This window comes from Pocillopora verrucosa, chromosome 1, assembly GCF_036669915.1.
Source record: "Pocillopora verrucosa isolate sample1 chromosome 1, ASM3666991v2, whole genome shotgun sequence".
Taxonomy (NCBI): Eukaryota; Metazoa; Cnidaria; class Anthozoa; order Scleractinia; family Pocilloporidae; genus Pocillopora; species Pocillopora verrucosa.
In genome coordinates this window covers 12,582,190-12,598,392 of record NC_089312.1, presented here as the reverse complement: position 1 = coordinate 12,598,392, position 16,203 = coordinate 12,582,190, and the positions used below count along the sequence as shown (strand labels likewise).

Sequence of the window (16,203 nt, the reverse complement as noted above, 5' to 3'; positions counted from 1 at the left end):
TCCAAGTATCCTCGGCCCTAGGGAGGTTTTAAAGAAGTAAAATAAATTTTTGATTCAACATGTAGGAAGTATATCATCAGCGTTTTTTTTATGCACAAAAGTCTGTTTCTGTGGCTCCAATTGGTAAATTATTTAGACAGTCGACCGCATAATTATTTAGATCGATGACGGGCGCCCAGCGGAGGAGGTTGAACAGCGCAATTGCATGTTTTTAGCTGAACTCTCCACCAAGGACGTAATGCGACCAAGGAAACATCTGATGATGATCTTTTGATACGGCTAAGGAACGTTTGAAAGAAATTGCTCGCGGCTGAATTAGAGCAAAAAAAAAAATTGTAGTTCTAAAATTCTTACATAAAAGTAGGGTTTGGTGACAGCATGAAGATCATTGACACAGTGGTATTTGCGTTTCATCCCTTTTTGGTTGCTGGATATGATATAGACTTTCTGAGTGTGAGTCTTCTGGAAAAGGATAATTCCACAACTTGCCAAGATAAATCAAATTGAAATAAAATATTCATCACGTGATTGAATAGGCCACCTTGTATCTATAACGATAGAGATTCAGCAACTGAACGGAATCATTCAAGAGGAGTTCAGCCGGGAGGGGCGGAGGAAAAGCCAGCCTTTGCGAATGAAACCAAACTTAAAGGTATAGTGCATTAACTTTTCAACAAAGGATTGAAAATATGCTGGGTAATAGAAGACCCAAAAAGTATGATATACAACACAAACGCCACCGAAGATCTGCAACAATTAGATCAAACTATCGTGAAGAAAAAAGCTGACACTGCTATGCCAATTCAAAGCAACGAGGGAGGCAAATACAGCGGCTATGAGTACGTACAGGTCACGAAGTCGCCAGGTTTTGCTTTTATCCTGAATAGAGAACAACTGAAGTGGCATTCACAGGACTTAGTTGTGGGTGCTATGCAAGATACATGGCCTGTTGTCGTGATAGTGCTGCTGATGACAGGCTTAGCGAGTCTGTTTGTTTGGGCATTGGTCGGTACATATTAAAAAATGTTTTGTAATATAGTTTATTTAATTTTTAAAGCTTCTTAATGGCTGCTATTTTACGTTGAAGATAGACTGACTGTTTAAAGATAGGTTGACCATCTTAATCAAAAGAGGACGACAGAAGTTCTTAGGTTTGTTTCACAACTAAAGCTTTTTTCTGTATGTCAGCAATTTTGCCTGGTGAACAACCAGGGACTAGTAACAAAAAATGTCATTTTAAGCATAAAAATTGCCAGCTTCTCAGAATCTGTTTCAGGGTAAGCCACGATTAACGCTGTCGCTATCAATAATTTGGAATGTTTACTCTTAGATGTGAATTCAATGTGTTCATTGTCATAGAAATATTTACGAATTGCCTCCGAATTAGTAGAGCGTTTTGAGGGAAACTGTTAACCTCTGAAAACTTAAACGTTACTGTGTTCACTGTATTGTCGCTCCCATCACCTGCATTCCTTTTACTTCTGTCAAATTTGTTTATGGGTGACAGTGTCCGAGAGAAATTAATAATGCAAATTAGAAGCGCCCTTCGGGCACAGAAATTCTTAAAGAAATACTGAGGAATATTTATAGAAATTAAATATCCTTGAGATCGAGCAAGTAGTCTTCTATTGCCTTGAGACCATAGAGAAATCCAAATTCTTGGAAATTTCGATGTTTCTGCTTCAAACAAAAAAGAGTTATTAGTCCAGTCTTTTTTTAATGATCAGAACGATTGGCAAAACGTGATGAGGAAAAAGAAATTAAGTGATATTGCTAGGACAGATGAACACTTTACAGAAAAAAAAGATCAATTTACAGAAAAAAAGTCAATTTGCATACTGACTCAAATCGCAAACGAGTATAAAAGAAACAAAACCTACGTTTTGCGAAATCTCACAGAAGTTAATGCTATTGATCGCACTGCTTATATTAAATAGTCGAACTGGCCGTCTGCGATAAAAAATAATCGCACCTTAAGATTACAGAGGTCCTGTGAGGCTTATCATTTTTTAATGATCAGAACGATTAGCAAAACGTGATGAGGAAAAAGAAATTATGCGAGAAAATCACCTCAATGAAAACTGAATAGGAGTTTCAATAATTAAATATTTCCTTTACTTGTGAGACTTTTTGACATATTACTCGATTTTATTCAAATTGTAGGATCAGAAGAGAAGTGAGGCTAATTATGTAAAATATCATCATGCTGCTTGGGACGTAAAACAAGTGATTCACGGGGCGAGGAGGAGGGGGGGCCTATGGAGCACCTGTCTGAATTTGGTCATGACACATGTGTCCTGTGAGTGGGCCAAAAAAGACTTGAAAGAAACTATTTAGCCATATTCATGATTTACAAAATTGGAAATGCCCTGAACTTTATACTTAATCCAGCTGTACTTATCTTTTCTAACCAATATAAGTTACATTAGGGTCCTTTTTACTCACGAATTTGTAACTTTTGTCTTTTCGAAAGGACGCTATCGGGAATCATTTCCCGTGCTCTTTTGTGCAAGGAGTAATGGAGGGAATTTGGTGGTCTACTGTGAACATGTCTGCAGTAGGGTACGATATACTGGATGATAGAACAGACAGAATCCCTTAGCTCTTTGCTAACCGTTTTTATCAATTGATTTCATCAATCACCTCAAATTCATTCGCTTTCTCCGAATGATTCACTTTGTTTCACATTCATAATCGTCAGCAGGTGCTCACTTAAAACGGATTTTAATTTTACTCCTTATCATGCATTTCACTTGGTTTCACCCAGGCAGGTACGGTAACACGATTCCCAAGTCTTATTTGGCTCGTTTGTTTGGTATCCTGTGGATTCTAATCGGCCTTGTCCTATGCTCGTTCTTCACGGCCACTTTTACGAGGGTCCTGACGTTATCATCCATCAAAGAGAATCTTCACTTGGACTTAAGGTATGTATTTTACCCAGGCAAGTTAAAATTATATTCTACATATTTTGGATAAATATTTTACCTTTTTAAACGCTATTAGATGTTACAAGTGTCAAAACAATACAGTGGCCAACGAAAATTCAAAGAAAATTGATCGGTCTACTGACATCATCACCATGTTTAAGTCTTGATAGTCTTGGGCGAGTACTAAGATCTAGATCTCATAACCAATTCCATTAAGATCCTCGATTAATTACGAGTAATTTCAAAACTCCTTTACGCTACAATGTAGCAGTTTAAATTCATTTTCATTCTGACACATGGTCGTTTTGACACAGGTTGCAGTTCTTGCAGACTGTCACGCCCATGACGAGGCTCTGAAACATACTGCAGATGTTAATGGTAACTCACGATGCGTGATACAGAGTATTTGCCGCTTTTGTCATACTCTCAACGGGCCGTTGACACCTTGGTGGTTGATCACGTACTGATGTTCAAGGCATGATTGCCAATAATTTCCTCTTTTAATTTCTTGAGGAAGTTTCTGACTTCTCTCAGTTTTTTGACAAACATTTCAATGAAATTTTTCCTTTGCTCATGCTGATAAAAAACTTGATCACGTGCTGAAAAGCTGGATAAAAACCTATGTAGGCAAAGATGCCACCACAACAACAAAAAAACCTTGATCTTGTATGTTTAATTGTTTCAGCAACAAAATACTGATACTCGAATATGAGTGGTTCTCAACAGCTCTTATGTGTGGCTTTCAGCATGCCCATTGTCTGGGAACACGTCAATTAATCCCAAACAGTGTAGAAAGTTGAAATTGAGTGCAAAAAGTTGAAATGGAGCACAGAAAGTTGAAATTCAAAAATTGGTTGACGTCGCGAAAGCCGAACAAAACAAAATGGTGGACAGGTTACGAGAAGAAACAAAGTCTTAATTCATAGTTTGAGGGAGAACTAGAAAAACATAAACACAAAGCACAAAGAACTGGCAAAAGCCTGAAAGTCTTGGTCATTGAAAAGTATGAATCAGTGGCCTTGAACAAACTTTTTCAGGGAGTTTTAGGCGACAGTTCGTAAGAAAGACGGGGAAGATAACTAGCTTATTGCGTTTTGTGTACTGGTAACTTCTGTCGGCCCATACCTAGCAGGGAAAGTAAAAACACCCGGTTATTCGTGACGGAGAGTTGAGAAGCTCCAACCAAATTCTAAAGGGGGGGGGGGGGAAGCCTGACTACTCTTGCAAAAAAGCAAAGGGAAGCGCGCGAACCAGTGAGTCATGACGCGAAAAAAAGTAAAAAAGTAAAGAGGAAGACAGAGCCATTGTTTATTGTTAACAAGTAATAACATTATTTTTCTCGTGTAATTTGGGATAAATCAGCACGCGCAAATTTTTCAAAGACTATAAATTGCACTTGCCCTATGGGCTCGGCAATTTGTTAAGCATTTGAAAAATTTATTCGCAATGACTTATCCCAAATTGCACTCGAAATCATGTGATTACCTATATACAAAGAGTAATTCAACACTTTAAGCCATCAGTCAATAAAACTCAATACAAAAACAAAAATGAAGTAAATAAAGTTAAGAAAACGTCTTGAAAGAACACTGCATGGATAATTTGAACAATATTTAGACTTTGAACGTTGAACTTTAGCTAAATATGTATCATTAAGAGGCATATGCACTCTTTTATTGAATTTCTCATTCCTGATATTCTCGCATTTTATTACCGACACAATTAACTGGTAATCGGATTTCGTGTCGTACAATTCAGCGTTAATGATCGTGACGGTAATTTCAAATCATTCGCCCGATTACTCCAAGACCCGAACGTCACTCAGTCCTATTACTATTACTTATCTAGATGCTAATTATCTTCTGTCAATTGTATAGATTATACTGACTTCTACCAAATGTACAAGGCATTCATGGAAAAGAGAGAAGTGGAAGGAATTTGGCGGACATATACATTGCCTCATACTTCATGCACAACATTGGTGACTCTCGGAGGGTAGTGAAGATGTTCTTCGGAAGTCAACACTCAATTGGCTTTGTCATCAGACGCGGGCATCATACCCTTAACGAGTACTTGGGGTGCTTGAGAGACCATTTTAAATACAGACAACGTGATATTAAAAAGATCATTTTACGACACGTCCAAGTGTTTCATGTAAGTTGCAAAAGATAAATCCAGGTTCCTGTGTTAGCGTTTTGACCACATCAGCAGACACTTGCGAAGGTCAGTTGGGTTTCCCCAAAAATGGCATATCTTTGCTTAAAAAGGGGCACAAATGAGAGACTTTCAAGTCAATTAAATTATAAGCCCAAGTCGAGTCCGTTTGAAAATTTCCGTTTTCAATCGTTTCGTTTCCGTTTCCAATCGAGTCCGTTTGAAGTGTTTATCAAAAAAGATACTTTCGTCCCAAACTCCTCTTTCCAAACAAGATTTAAAAGATGGGTTTCATTTGACGTAGCGGGAGTAGTAGTATAACCCTTGCAGCCTCACGCTACACAATCTGAAAATACTCTAGCAGGTATGGGGCACTTTACATATGCACCTAAATTGCAGGGTTTTTCACCTTTTATCCTTGAATCGGACAACTCGTTGTTTTACAATTTGCTGTGCTTTGTTTACATGCCATCAAAAAAATTTCTTTTTATTGATCGACTTGACTCGCACATCTTTACCTTAAAAGTTTATTGATCGATAAAAGAGTTCCGAGGGGAAGCGGAAAGCGTAAGGAAATCAATCATAGGTTAAATTGTGTTGCTGTTTTCTGAATTCTTCTTTTTTTATGATAATTGGGGCTCATCTGTCCATCGTAATTCATCATTTTAAGGCTCCCTTTAAAAGTGGACTGTTCTTGCTTTTTTCTGATTTATTGTCGTCATCTTTATTATATTGACGCAGAAACCTCTTAATTACTCTTTAGAATGAGTCGAACCGTCGAGTGACAGCTGATGACATTGACGTCATAGTGAAGATGCTGGATGGTAACTCGCACCAGTTTGGGAGAACTTTTCGGATTCTTCTCATCGTGTTTTTCTCGATGTTGACTGTTGGCTTAGTGTACGAGTTTGCAGAATGACTACAAGTGTCAGTTTCATTTATTTTGTATTGATTAATTTTTATTAACGACTCAAGGTCTTCCAAAGCTCCTTGTTTATCTTTTTACTTAATGTAATCCAGTAATATTTGTGGAAGTGCTCAGTCTTGTCACGACTCAGTTCTTAAATTAAGACAGAAAGCAGTACACAAATTTTAAACTTTATGAATTATTTATAAAATGGCTACTTCCTCTACAAAGATTCAGTCATATCTCAAATCTAGTCTATCCTTAAATTATAACCAAAGGTAATTTTTTTTCTGCTCGTTTTCAGTCACAAGACCCCAGACCAAGACTAACCTTCCTGACTATCAAATTGAAAGCCAAGTTACCTTGTCCAAATATGCATGTGAACGATTCACTTTGATTAGTAAAACAGGAAATTTGGTTGTCATGTTAGTGTAACTAGTTTCCAAAAAAAAATATTTAAGTTATATAAAGCTAAACTATCCTCAATCCACATATTACAACGATAGATTAAAAACTCCATAGTTTCAAGCACTCGTGCATTAAATAAGGGCGACCGCGGGAAAAGGCGAAATAGCATGGATTTCGATTAAATATGGCAAATCCGAGACTGGGTAAAGTAATCAAAACTGCCGATTAGAACAAGTCAAATATCCATAGCGTCAGTGAGTCTAAAGTAAAAACAAGTAAACAGTTCGAAGCGCTGGACAATCGCGAGTGACCAAATTACGACTCTCTTTACTTGGATATCGGATTGGTTCTAAGGCTGACAAGACTTTTCAGACCAATCATGTGCTTAGTAAAGAAAAGCCAATGCAGTGTTTTAATACAGCTCGCGAGGAAGGTAAGTTATCTTAACTCAGCATGTGCACGGTAATGGATTAGATTGGATTGGAAGTTAGTAAACGTGACAGCAAGCTTGACCTTTTTTCATATCTTGTAAAGAAATACCCTGTACATAGCCTTGAATAAAAATGAAACCTATGAGAGAAATGAGATTGAGAAATGAGACTTACTTCATCTGGTCTTCCTTATGTGCACAGCGTAATCCAAGATATACGGCTTTGAAATACCACTCCTTCAAATTCTTTCAAAATAAATCCAGTTTCTGTTTCAAATATTGTTGATTTTAAACCAACTGAATGACTATCACATACTGTACATATTAAAGATGTGCGAGAGTTCATTATAAGAAAAAAAAACCTTATATAGGTATTATATACTTTCCATTATATAGATATTATATACTTTCCATTATATAGATATTATATACTTTCCATTATATAGATATTATATACTTTCCATTATATAGATGTTATATACTTTCCATTATATAGATATTTATTGCCTATTTGAATCAATCAATTTTGAACACATGTTTAGAGCACTGAATGCAGACATCACCTGCACGTAAACTCAGCTTGCAGAAAGCTGCTTCAACGTCCACCATAGAGTAATAACAAGTTATCATGAGGAGAAATGTCTTCCTTTCCAAAAAAGTTGAGTTCAACTTCAAAAACGTCCATAAATGTCTTACGGAGAAAATTAGGATATGTCTAAAATGGGATGTCTCCACATAACTTCTAGATACTTAAGAGACGCTGCTTGAGAAACTGTCATGAATAGCAAGTTTTTAAATAATGACCCTTTCAATTACACATAAGGCAAAAATGAAGTTTGGTTTAAAACACCTTTAGGGAAATCTCCTATACAATAACATTACTTAAAGAATTTGGAGTGTTTACGGAATGATAACAATGGCTTAAGGTTTTTCTTTACCTCATTTTACTCCAGCTTCTAAGTCAACTGGTTCCTTTGATATCTTTCGTCGTAGATGCTTGATCCCCGCAAACCCAGAGGAGCAGGTCATGAACAGAACTAGGGTAACAGAAATTCCGATAACCGTTGCTTTAAATGATACAGAACTGTGATCAAATAGGCCACTGTAGTTTTGGTTGGCTGAATCGGTAGGTGTTTCAGTCATCTGAGAAGAAGACTCGTCAAAATGCTACAATCATCAAGCGTTAGAAAGACAAACAGAGACAAAATATGGATGAGAGTGTTTTGATTTAGAGCGTGAAACTATAATGAACACAATTTCAGAAATACATTTTTTAAAAGCCGAAGGCAGCTACATTGATCTCACTCACTGTAAATATTAAATGGTGCGTTAATTGTCTAATTAAAGGAAATCAAAGCTTGAAATGAGTATCTGTAGGGCTTTTTTTAGCCGCCTGGACAGGCTCGTAAAGCCTCTAAAAGGGGGTATAACTCACATGTGAAGACCTTACTTTGAAAGATTTAAGAAGTCTGCTTGTATTGGAATAGATATCCTCAGAGACAAAGTTGACGACTTTTTGTAGGCAGTCCAACACCTTAGCACTGAAGCCATCCCTTTTTATTCCTGCACCGTAGTAGTGTTGTCTTTCAAACACTTGAGCAATTGATAATCCTTTATTAGGTTTCCGTTTCATAAACTCAATCCCAGTGAACATTTCCTCCAAAATACCTTCTACAGATCCGTTTTCCAAAGAAAAGAACGCTTCCTGAAGGTTTTCAAATTCTAATGAAAAAAACAAAGAAAATTGACAACCGATTATTTTAATGATAAATGCATGAAGAAACGCCTAAATTACTCTTAACATTAATTATAAGTTTTTCAGTGTCATGATAAAAGTTATTTTCGTCGATGTAAACTTTTATATAGGAGCATGATTCTTAAAACGAAACCAAACGTTCTAACTTTCCAACAGTGTTTTAAAGCCTTTCGCCGTTACGAGTCTATCATGGATATGACGACCAATCTATATTGGTCTGAATTTTCTTAGTTGGTCTTCCTTGCAGAGTCAGATTACATAAGTGAGTTTAATAGCATTTCCGCCGCAGCCCCTTTGCTCACCTGCAACGTTTGCTCCGAGGTTTACAGCTTGCTTAAAGGCAAAGCTTTCCTTCTGTGCGCCAATCTGCAATTTTATCACACATTACTATAATCTTGTTAAAGTCTCGAAGGCAGTGGTCATAAATACATCAGCGTATAGATATGATGTTAGAATGGAGGGTCAGTACGCATACTTGGTCCATAACATCATTCATGTTTTTTCAAATTATATTAAAACAACCTGGAATACTTCACAGTGCTACAATAGATACATAAAACTTAATTGTTAGATACGGCTTACGGTTCTTGTTGCGGTGACATCATATCTTTCCACTGTGACATTCGTCAAAGCACTTGCAAGTGTGGCAGTCAGTACAGAGCATACAGTGATTCCAGTTATAATCCATACCACAGAAAACAACCTGCCACCTATTGACTTTGGGGTTTTATCACCATATCTGGATTGTGCGACACATCAAAAGAACAATTAAATGCTGATTTTAATTTTTTCCTTATTAAGGGCTATAATTCTGAGCAAGCGAACTGAATGTTTAAAGTACTATTTCGGCAAATACATTTTTTTAATTACTACATCAGGATCAGATGAGTTAAACCGATACCTGAAGTGATCATAGATACTATTACTTTCCATCAGTAAAATTTCACCATAGAAGAAATGAGATAAAACGAGTGAGTGGTTGGCTATAAGCTGACAGGGCAGAGCGGAACAGGGTTGAGTATGCAGAGAAAGCTATACTATCCCAGTTTCGCGTTGTGTGAAAGGCTGTCAATCAATGAGCACATTCTACATTCTGTTTTACTGTAATCATTAGATTTCAAAAATTGGAAGTTGCGAAAAACTGTAGGTACAGCCATACGCACGGTACACCAAGATCTCCTTTCGTCGTTTTTGGACACCAAACGGATTTTCAAATTTATTTAACAGAAAGCTTGTACTTTAAACTGTATAAAATTACTAACCCGACTGTTGACATGGTGACAAACGCCCACCAGAATCCATCAAAAGCTCCACGGTAGAAAGGACGACCAAACTCCTCTTTGTTTGTTCTAGTTTCCTTGAAACAAAAGGAAAACAAATCAATTAGTAGTCAACAGAGTGTGGTTTAAATAGCGTAGAGCGGATCTTTACAGCGCATGATTTTCACTTTATCCATTTGTTTTCCAAATTCAGAAAGCCTCAATTTTGACGCCATTTTCCCAAATGTGTCTGGTCGTGTTTACTCCTTAGTAACCTCTATACACTGTTCCTAGTCCGCAAGTGCAGGTGAACACCCTAAGAAGGGTGGTGTCAACAGAACGTAGGTGGTCAGCTTGATATTTGCTTGACGTTAGGCTCTAAGTCTGGGATATGATTAAAAAAAACTGGAGCCGACTTTAAATCAAATCAAATCGATTTTTCAACCCAGGTTGCGACCCCACATGAAGATATACCCTCCAGATCAATTGATCATTCAAAGGTTTGTGATTCTAATGCAAATTTATAACACACAGAGCTAACAAAAGTTATCTGAAATTAAAAAAAAGTATCTCTAAATTTTCTAGACGTAAGTTAGAGAAAATATTTTTAACTTTAGGCTCTTGAGGGTTTTGCAGATTATTGCGAGGGTGAGAAAAGGTAAAAGGTAAGAAGCGGGATCCACACTAAATAATACTCACATATAAAAGGACAAGTAGGCCAAGAGTGTTCTGTAGATAATGTTCACTATTAGATACGACGTAAACGGAGTAATTTAAAGATGCAGCTGTCTTTGTATTTTCACCAAATGTTTTATTTAGTGTTGATCCTCGAAATTCATAAATCTATTCCAGCAGTACTGGCTTGAGCAATCCAAATTATCGTGGAAGTGACTAAGGTCTTTGCCTCTTCACTTACGGTTTTAATGTAGTTAAAGATAAAAGCTGTATACATCTGTTGAACTATTTACAAAATTAGCAATACTTCCAGGCCTTTTAAGGCCTTGAAGTCTACTGCTGTTGCATTTATAAACGCAAAAGTTGTTTGAATTTTTACTGAATGCGTGACTTACCAACATCCATATGAAGATTCCAGCAACAGACGATAACAAAAGGCTTAAAATTACGATAGGCCACGTTCCAAAAATTGCTTTCAACAGCTGAGTTCTTCTCTCCGTTGAATAAAAAGTTTCTCTTCGAATCAAAACAACTCCAGGAGAATCCAACACATTAATGTAGAGCATACGACCTATGAACCAATCTTCTTGTACGGGAAACACCAAGCTCGTTTCATCTGCGAGAATATGGCTGCGAAGCGAAGTCGAATTATCGGTCATTTCTAAGTAACGCATTACAGGTTTATTTCCCCTGTAAAATTGGCAGCACTCGCCTAAAGCGAAATCTAAAGCTTGATGGAAAATCCCATCAGTCGGTTTATCTTTGCTATCATTTCTTTCCGAAGTGAACGGTGGCCTCAGTTGCCAAAATATGTTCATCTCGCTTGGACAAACGGGAGAGTGCCCAAGGTCGAACGTAAGAACGTTAGAGTCATTGGAGGTATCGCTTGAGTTTGCTTCTGGTCTCGAATCTGTTGGTGAAAAAGTCTCTTCCCCTGGAGAAGTTAGATTAAACTGCATAAATTTTTGCAGGAAAACAGTGTTGGAACTGTGATGAATTTTGAAATTGACTACGAAGGAAACGACGAGAAGTAACCTAGCCCTCATTGTTGGTTTATGAACACCAAGTGGGTACATCTTAGGGGGCAATGACTGTGTGTACACGAATAAAGAGAACATTAGTCACCTCATCGATACATCTTCTTACTAGTCAATTAAAGTGAAACTTGACTCATCTTCTAAATGGTGGAATCACTTCTTGTTTTTCATTGGTGCAGTTTAGAAAATGGAAACAGTGTGTGCACATTAGTTTTAAAAATTGTGGCACGAGTTTCATTCAACTCAAATGTTCAGTCCTTTTTTAAAGTTAAAGAAAATTTATGAAAATCCTCGAAGTTATTTCAGGATACTTATTATAACGTTTCCAAGAGAAAAAAAAAACGAAATAAAACCAGGTGTTTTTTATTTATATGGACTTGAGGTCATAATTATTTCACAACTAATAACGCCTACTGACAAGAAAATAAGTGACATGAAAATAGGGAGCCAACCGCGAATACGTGAAACATTTCGTGAGAAAACCCTCATTTTTCTTTAAACACCTGCCAATGAAAATAAGAAAATATCCATGATGTCAATTTTACTAGTGCTCATTGTAAACGAGATGATATTAAAAGATATCGTGATGTCTAATGGCTATGTCCATTATTTACCCTTAGACCCCGAATCACCGATGAGAGGACATATACTGATGATTTTGTTGTTGTAAAAATGTAAGTTAAGGTAAATTTTGGGAAACGCGACACAACTCGTATATCGCACTAGTTCGAGGATCACTGGTTTTACCACACGGTGCGCTCGTGCCTGTAAATTATTTTTAAAATGAATAAATTCATAAATCCACATTTTTAAACATCTGCAAGATTCTGAACATTGTTGCGCTTTGTGTTTAGCAGATAGATTCTATGTTTTGGATCACGTCCCTACCGGTTTTCAACTCAAGAGGTTATTCATATTCAGAGAGAACAACCCTCTTTGAATCAACAATTACGCCATTTTAATCTTAAGTTATCCTTTTAATTCTCACACTTTCATTCAACTTCCGACGCTTTGTACTTTAATTAACTGAACACACGAGACATGTTTTACATACTTAAAAGTTTTGTCGTTTTCTTCAAATAGAATGAATAAAATACGAACCTTCCTTCAGTTGTGAGGTTTGTTTTGGGGAGAAAAAGGTCTTGAAGGAGTTGTGAGAGAGTCCGAGACTGTCCGAAAATTTGAAAAGCAACAGAAAATTCGATCACTTGTCAAGAATAACAAAAGAAGAAACCCTACATCGATTGTCGTTCGATGTCGAGGCCACTTGAGTGTCTTGGAAGAGATCGGAGAGCCTCAGAGCTGAGAATATATATCACGCATCACTGATGAAAAAAATAGGATACTGCGCGCGCTCTAATTGGCTGAAAACCTCCCGTTTATCGAAAAAGACCGCATTCTGTATTAGTTACCGGCCTAATTGCCCACCAGAGGTATTGGTTGAAAACTCGAAAGCTTGAGCATCAAAACAAATTTTTAAGGGCTTATAACGTGATAAGGTAGTGAGAGAAAGACAGTCTGAGAAAAAACATTATGTTACTGGTATCTGAGTTGAAAACTACTTAACCTATCATGTTAACAAAAGAAAAACGTCAAAATCTCCAAAATTTGCTGAAATTTTTTATATAACGTTCCATTACCTATACTCTAGGACGAATAGCAAAGAAACAAAGTCAACTTCCGTTCTGTCGTTTTTTAAACGAAAAAACGAAAATTGACTCCCGTTATTTCCCATTTCGTTGTGAGGGGTTACGAGAATGGTAAGATCTAACGTTTGGATAAAGCCCAACCTTGGTTCCATCGATATGAGGGACGGGGGAAATACATTGTCGCAATTTTTTCTCTCGTATGGTGTTGATGGATGAGATCGGTCAGTATTTTAGGTACTGATCATATGCGTATGTCATCGTCTTGGTGGGAATTTCCGGAGAAGAATAGCGATCGAAGTCTTGGTACCGGTGGTTTCCTTCGAAAACTTGTGGATGTTAGGAAAAGTATCCTATGGGCTTGTTGTTAGATTATTGAAGAGAGGCGTAAGAAGATCTTGTGCCTCATACGATATCCACGTTGTAGATCGTAGCCTATCGACCACAGACCTTGATGCTATTGTTACGTCTCCTATTGCCGAAGTAATTATCTTGCGGAGCGCTTTACAAACTCATGTCCAAAGCCAATCGGTAACAGCGTCTCCTAAGAGCTGAACATTGGAGGGTCTTTCACTGATCAAGAGTTCCCGCTTAAACTGCGAGCCCGTCTCAGTTCCACTGTAAGTTCTGTTATTTGCAGTAGTATTTAATCCCTGCCGAAACATATCAATCTTTAAGGTACCACACCTGAGCGATTTTTATGGATTAGCTAATTGTTGTGATGAACGTTGGACCTCTAAGCGAAATTAAGTACTTTGAGTTCATTTTTGGGAACCTCGAATTGAAATTACCCTTTGAGCTTCTGCAGTTCTTGGTGAAATTATTTGTAATCAACAACCCTGTGTTTGTTTAAATACGCTAGTTGTCTTAATAAACATTGCATATGTTTTAGTAAGCATAAAAATTATCATTTTTTTACTCAAGTTTTCTGAAGTAGTCGATCCGGTAAATCATGTCCAAACCTGAGAGAAAGATGGAAGGATCAGATTTCAGGCTGAAATGTACCGTAGAAAGTTAACTGATATAACTGGCTATATCAAGGAAAATGAACCATCACAATTCCTTCTTACTAAAATGGACCCAGTTAAACAGCCCAGCTAGCCACAAGTCTCATATAGCTCAATGGTAGAGCGTCCGAAAGGTCGTAGCTTCAACTTCTTTCGAGAGCACTCAGATTTTTTTCCTCGCCGTATGCCAGTGTCATTCCCTGTATAACAGCCTCCTTTGCTCAAATCAGGAACCTTTGAATTTATCATCTTCATTTACATCATCATTACGCATAAGTATCACAAATCCAAGTTCCTATCTCCCAGTACGTAGGAAATTTGTCCCCTTGGGCTTAGGTAAAGGGCCAAACTTGCCACGAGGCCCTCATGATCTCATAGCTCAGGGTAGAGCGTCCGAAGTGCTAGTCGGAAGGTCGTAGTTTTAACTTCTATCGGAAGCAATCGGAATTTTTTGCTCGGAGTATGCCTATGTGAATCATTAGTTAGTAAAGTAAAGTACACATTATAAGTCTGAGTTATGAGTCATATATATAGTTAGTATATCGTGCAATTTCAGTTAACATCGATCTCCGATTGTCAGTTGTCCTTGCTGTTCAATTACTAAGTTTGTATCTAGCACTTTTTTAGCTTTCGTTGCTGCCAGATTGTTCTGTTAATATTTCTCACACTCCTAATTCTCATTGTTTTCCGCTTTTTCAGTCAGTATCTTGCACTTTTTTAGTATTCGTTGCTGTGCGATTGTTACCTTAAGGTCTTTCACACCCTTAGTTGTCCTTGTTGCCAGATTGTTACGTTAGTCATGATTCTGTGCTCTTTCGGTGTTCCTCGTTTTCCAATAATAACCTTATTATCTCGTACACTTTAAGTTTTTCTTGTCGCCCGACTCTTACTTAAGTATCCAACCCACGTTTCCTTGTTGCCTTAATTTTACGTTATACATCTAAAAATCTCTTTTAGCTTTTCATGTTGTCCGATTACTACGTTTCTATTTCGTGCACTTTTTGTTTTCTGTGGTGTCCGGTTGTTTCGTTAAAATCTGATGCATTTTAAATTCATTCATTCATCAATTCTCTCCAATTGTTGTTAGTTACTCGAGCACGTTTAGTTTTCTTAGTGTCCATTTCTTATGATTGTATCTTGAAAACTTTAAGGTTTCCTTTCTGTCCGATTTTTTTGTTCATTAATTGTTTCCCTATTGTTTTTTTTTTATAGTTACGTTAGTGTCTCGTGCACTTTTAGTTTTCCGATTGTTTTGTTAATATCTCTCGCTTTTTTAGTTTTCCTGGTTGTCCGATTATTAAGTAAATATCTACTACACTTTTAGTCTTCCTTTGTTGCCAGATTGAATGTTGTATTCTTTTGCACATTTAGTCGTCTTTATTAGTATCTTCTCGTGTACTTGTTTTTATTCCTTTTAGTTTTCCTTGGTGTCCGATTGTTACCTTAGTGTTTCGTGCACTAAAAATTTTCTCGTTGTCTGATTGTTATGTTAGTATCTTATGCATTTTCAGTTTTCCTTGTTGACTGATTGTTACTCTGGTGTATCACGAACTTTAGGTTTTGCCTGGTGTCCAAGTCAGTATATCACCCTCTTCTATTTTTTCCATGTTGCCAGATTGTTAAGTTAGTATTACGATGTTTCTTAGTCTTTCCTTTTGTGCGATTGTTACGTTAGTATCTCGCATTATTTTAGTTTTCCTTCATTTGCAATTGCTTTGATAATATCTCACGCACTTTTAGTTTTCCTTGTTGTGCGATGGTTAAAAGTGGGTGTGTTGCTAAGACTAACTTATTTGACGTCAGCGTTTTTTAATTGAACAGTAAGCGTTAATTAAGTTTTCGCTTTTTATTTAAACAATTGTTTGACAGTGACGATGACAATGACACTGACACTGAAAGAGACAGAGAGGGCGACAGTCACATTGACGATGACAATGACAGAGACAGTAACAGTCACAGATACAATAACAGTGACAGAGACAAAGACACTCACATTA

The 16,203-nt window shown here is 37.1% G+C and overlaps 1 protein-coding gene and 1 pseudogene across 1 annotated transcript; one reads left to right on the top strand and one right to left on the bottom strand.

Annotated features, from left to right (window-relative positions):
- The first annotated feature begins 236 nt into the window (after positions 1-236).
- LOC131770289 (uncharacterized) lies at positions 237-6,000 on the top strand (annotated as a pseudogene).
- LOC131770288 (uncharacterized) lies at positions 5,861-11,621 on the bottom strand. The gene is made up of 7 exons (XM_059086004.2): positions 10,912-11,621; positions 9,845-9,939; positions 9,165-9,321; positions 8,885-8,948; positions 8,277-8,548; positions 7,765-7,993; positions 5,861-6,966 (listed from the first exon to the last, which is right to left on the bottom strand). The coding sequence occupies exons 1-6, from the start codon at positions 11,590-11,592 to the stop codon at positions 7,766-7,768; spliced, it is 1,497 nt and encodes a 498-aa protein (XP_058941987.2). The 5' UTR covers positions 11,593-11,621; the 3' UTR covers positions 5,861-6,966; position 7,765.
- Positions 11,622-16,203: the final 4,582 nt, after the last annotated feature.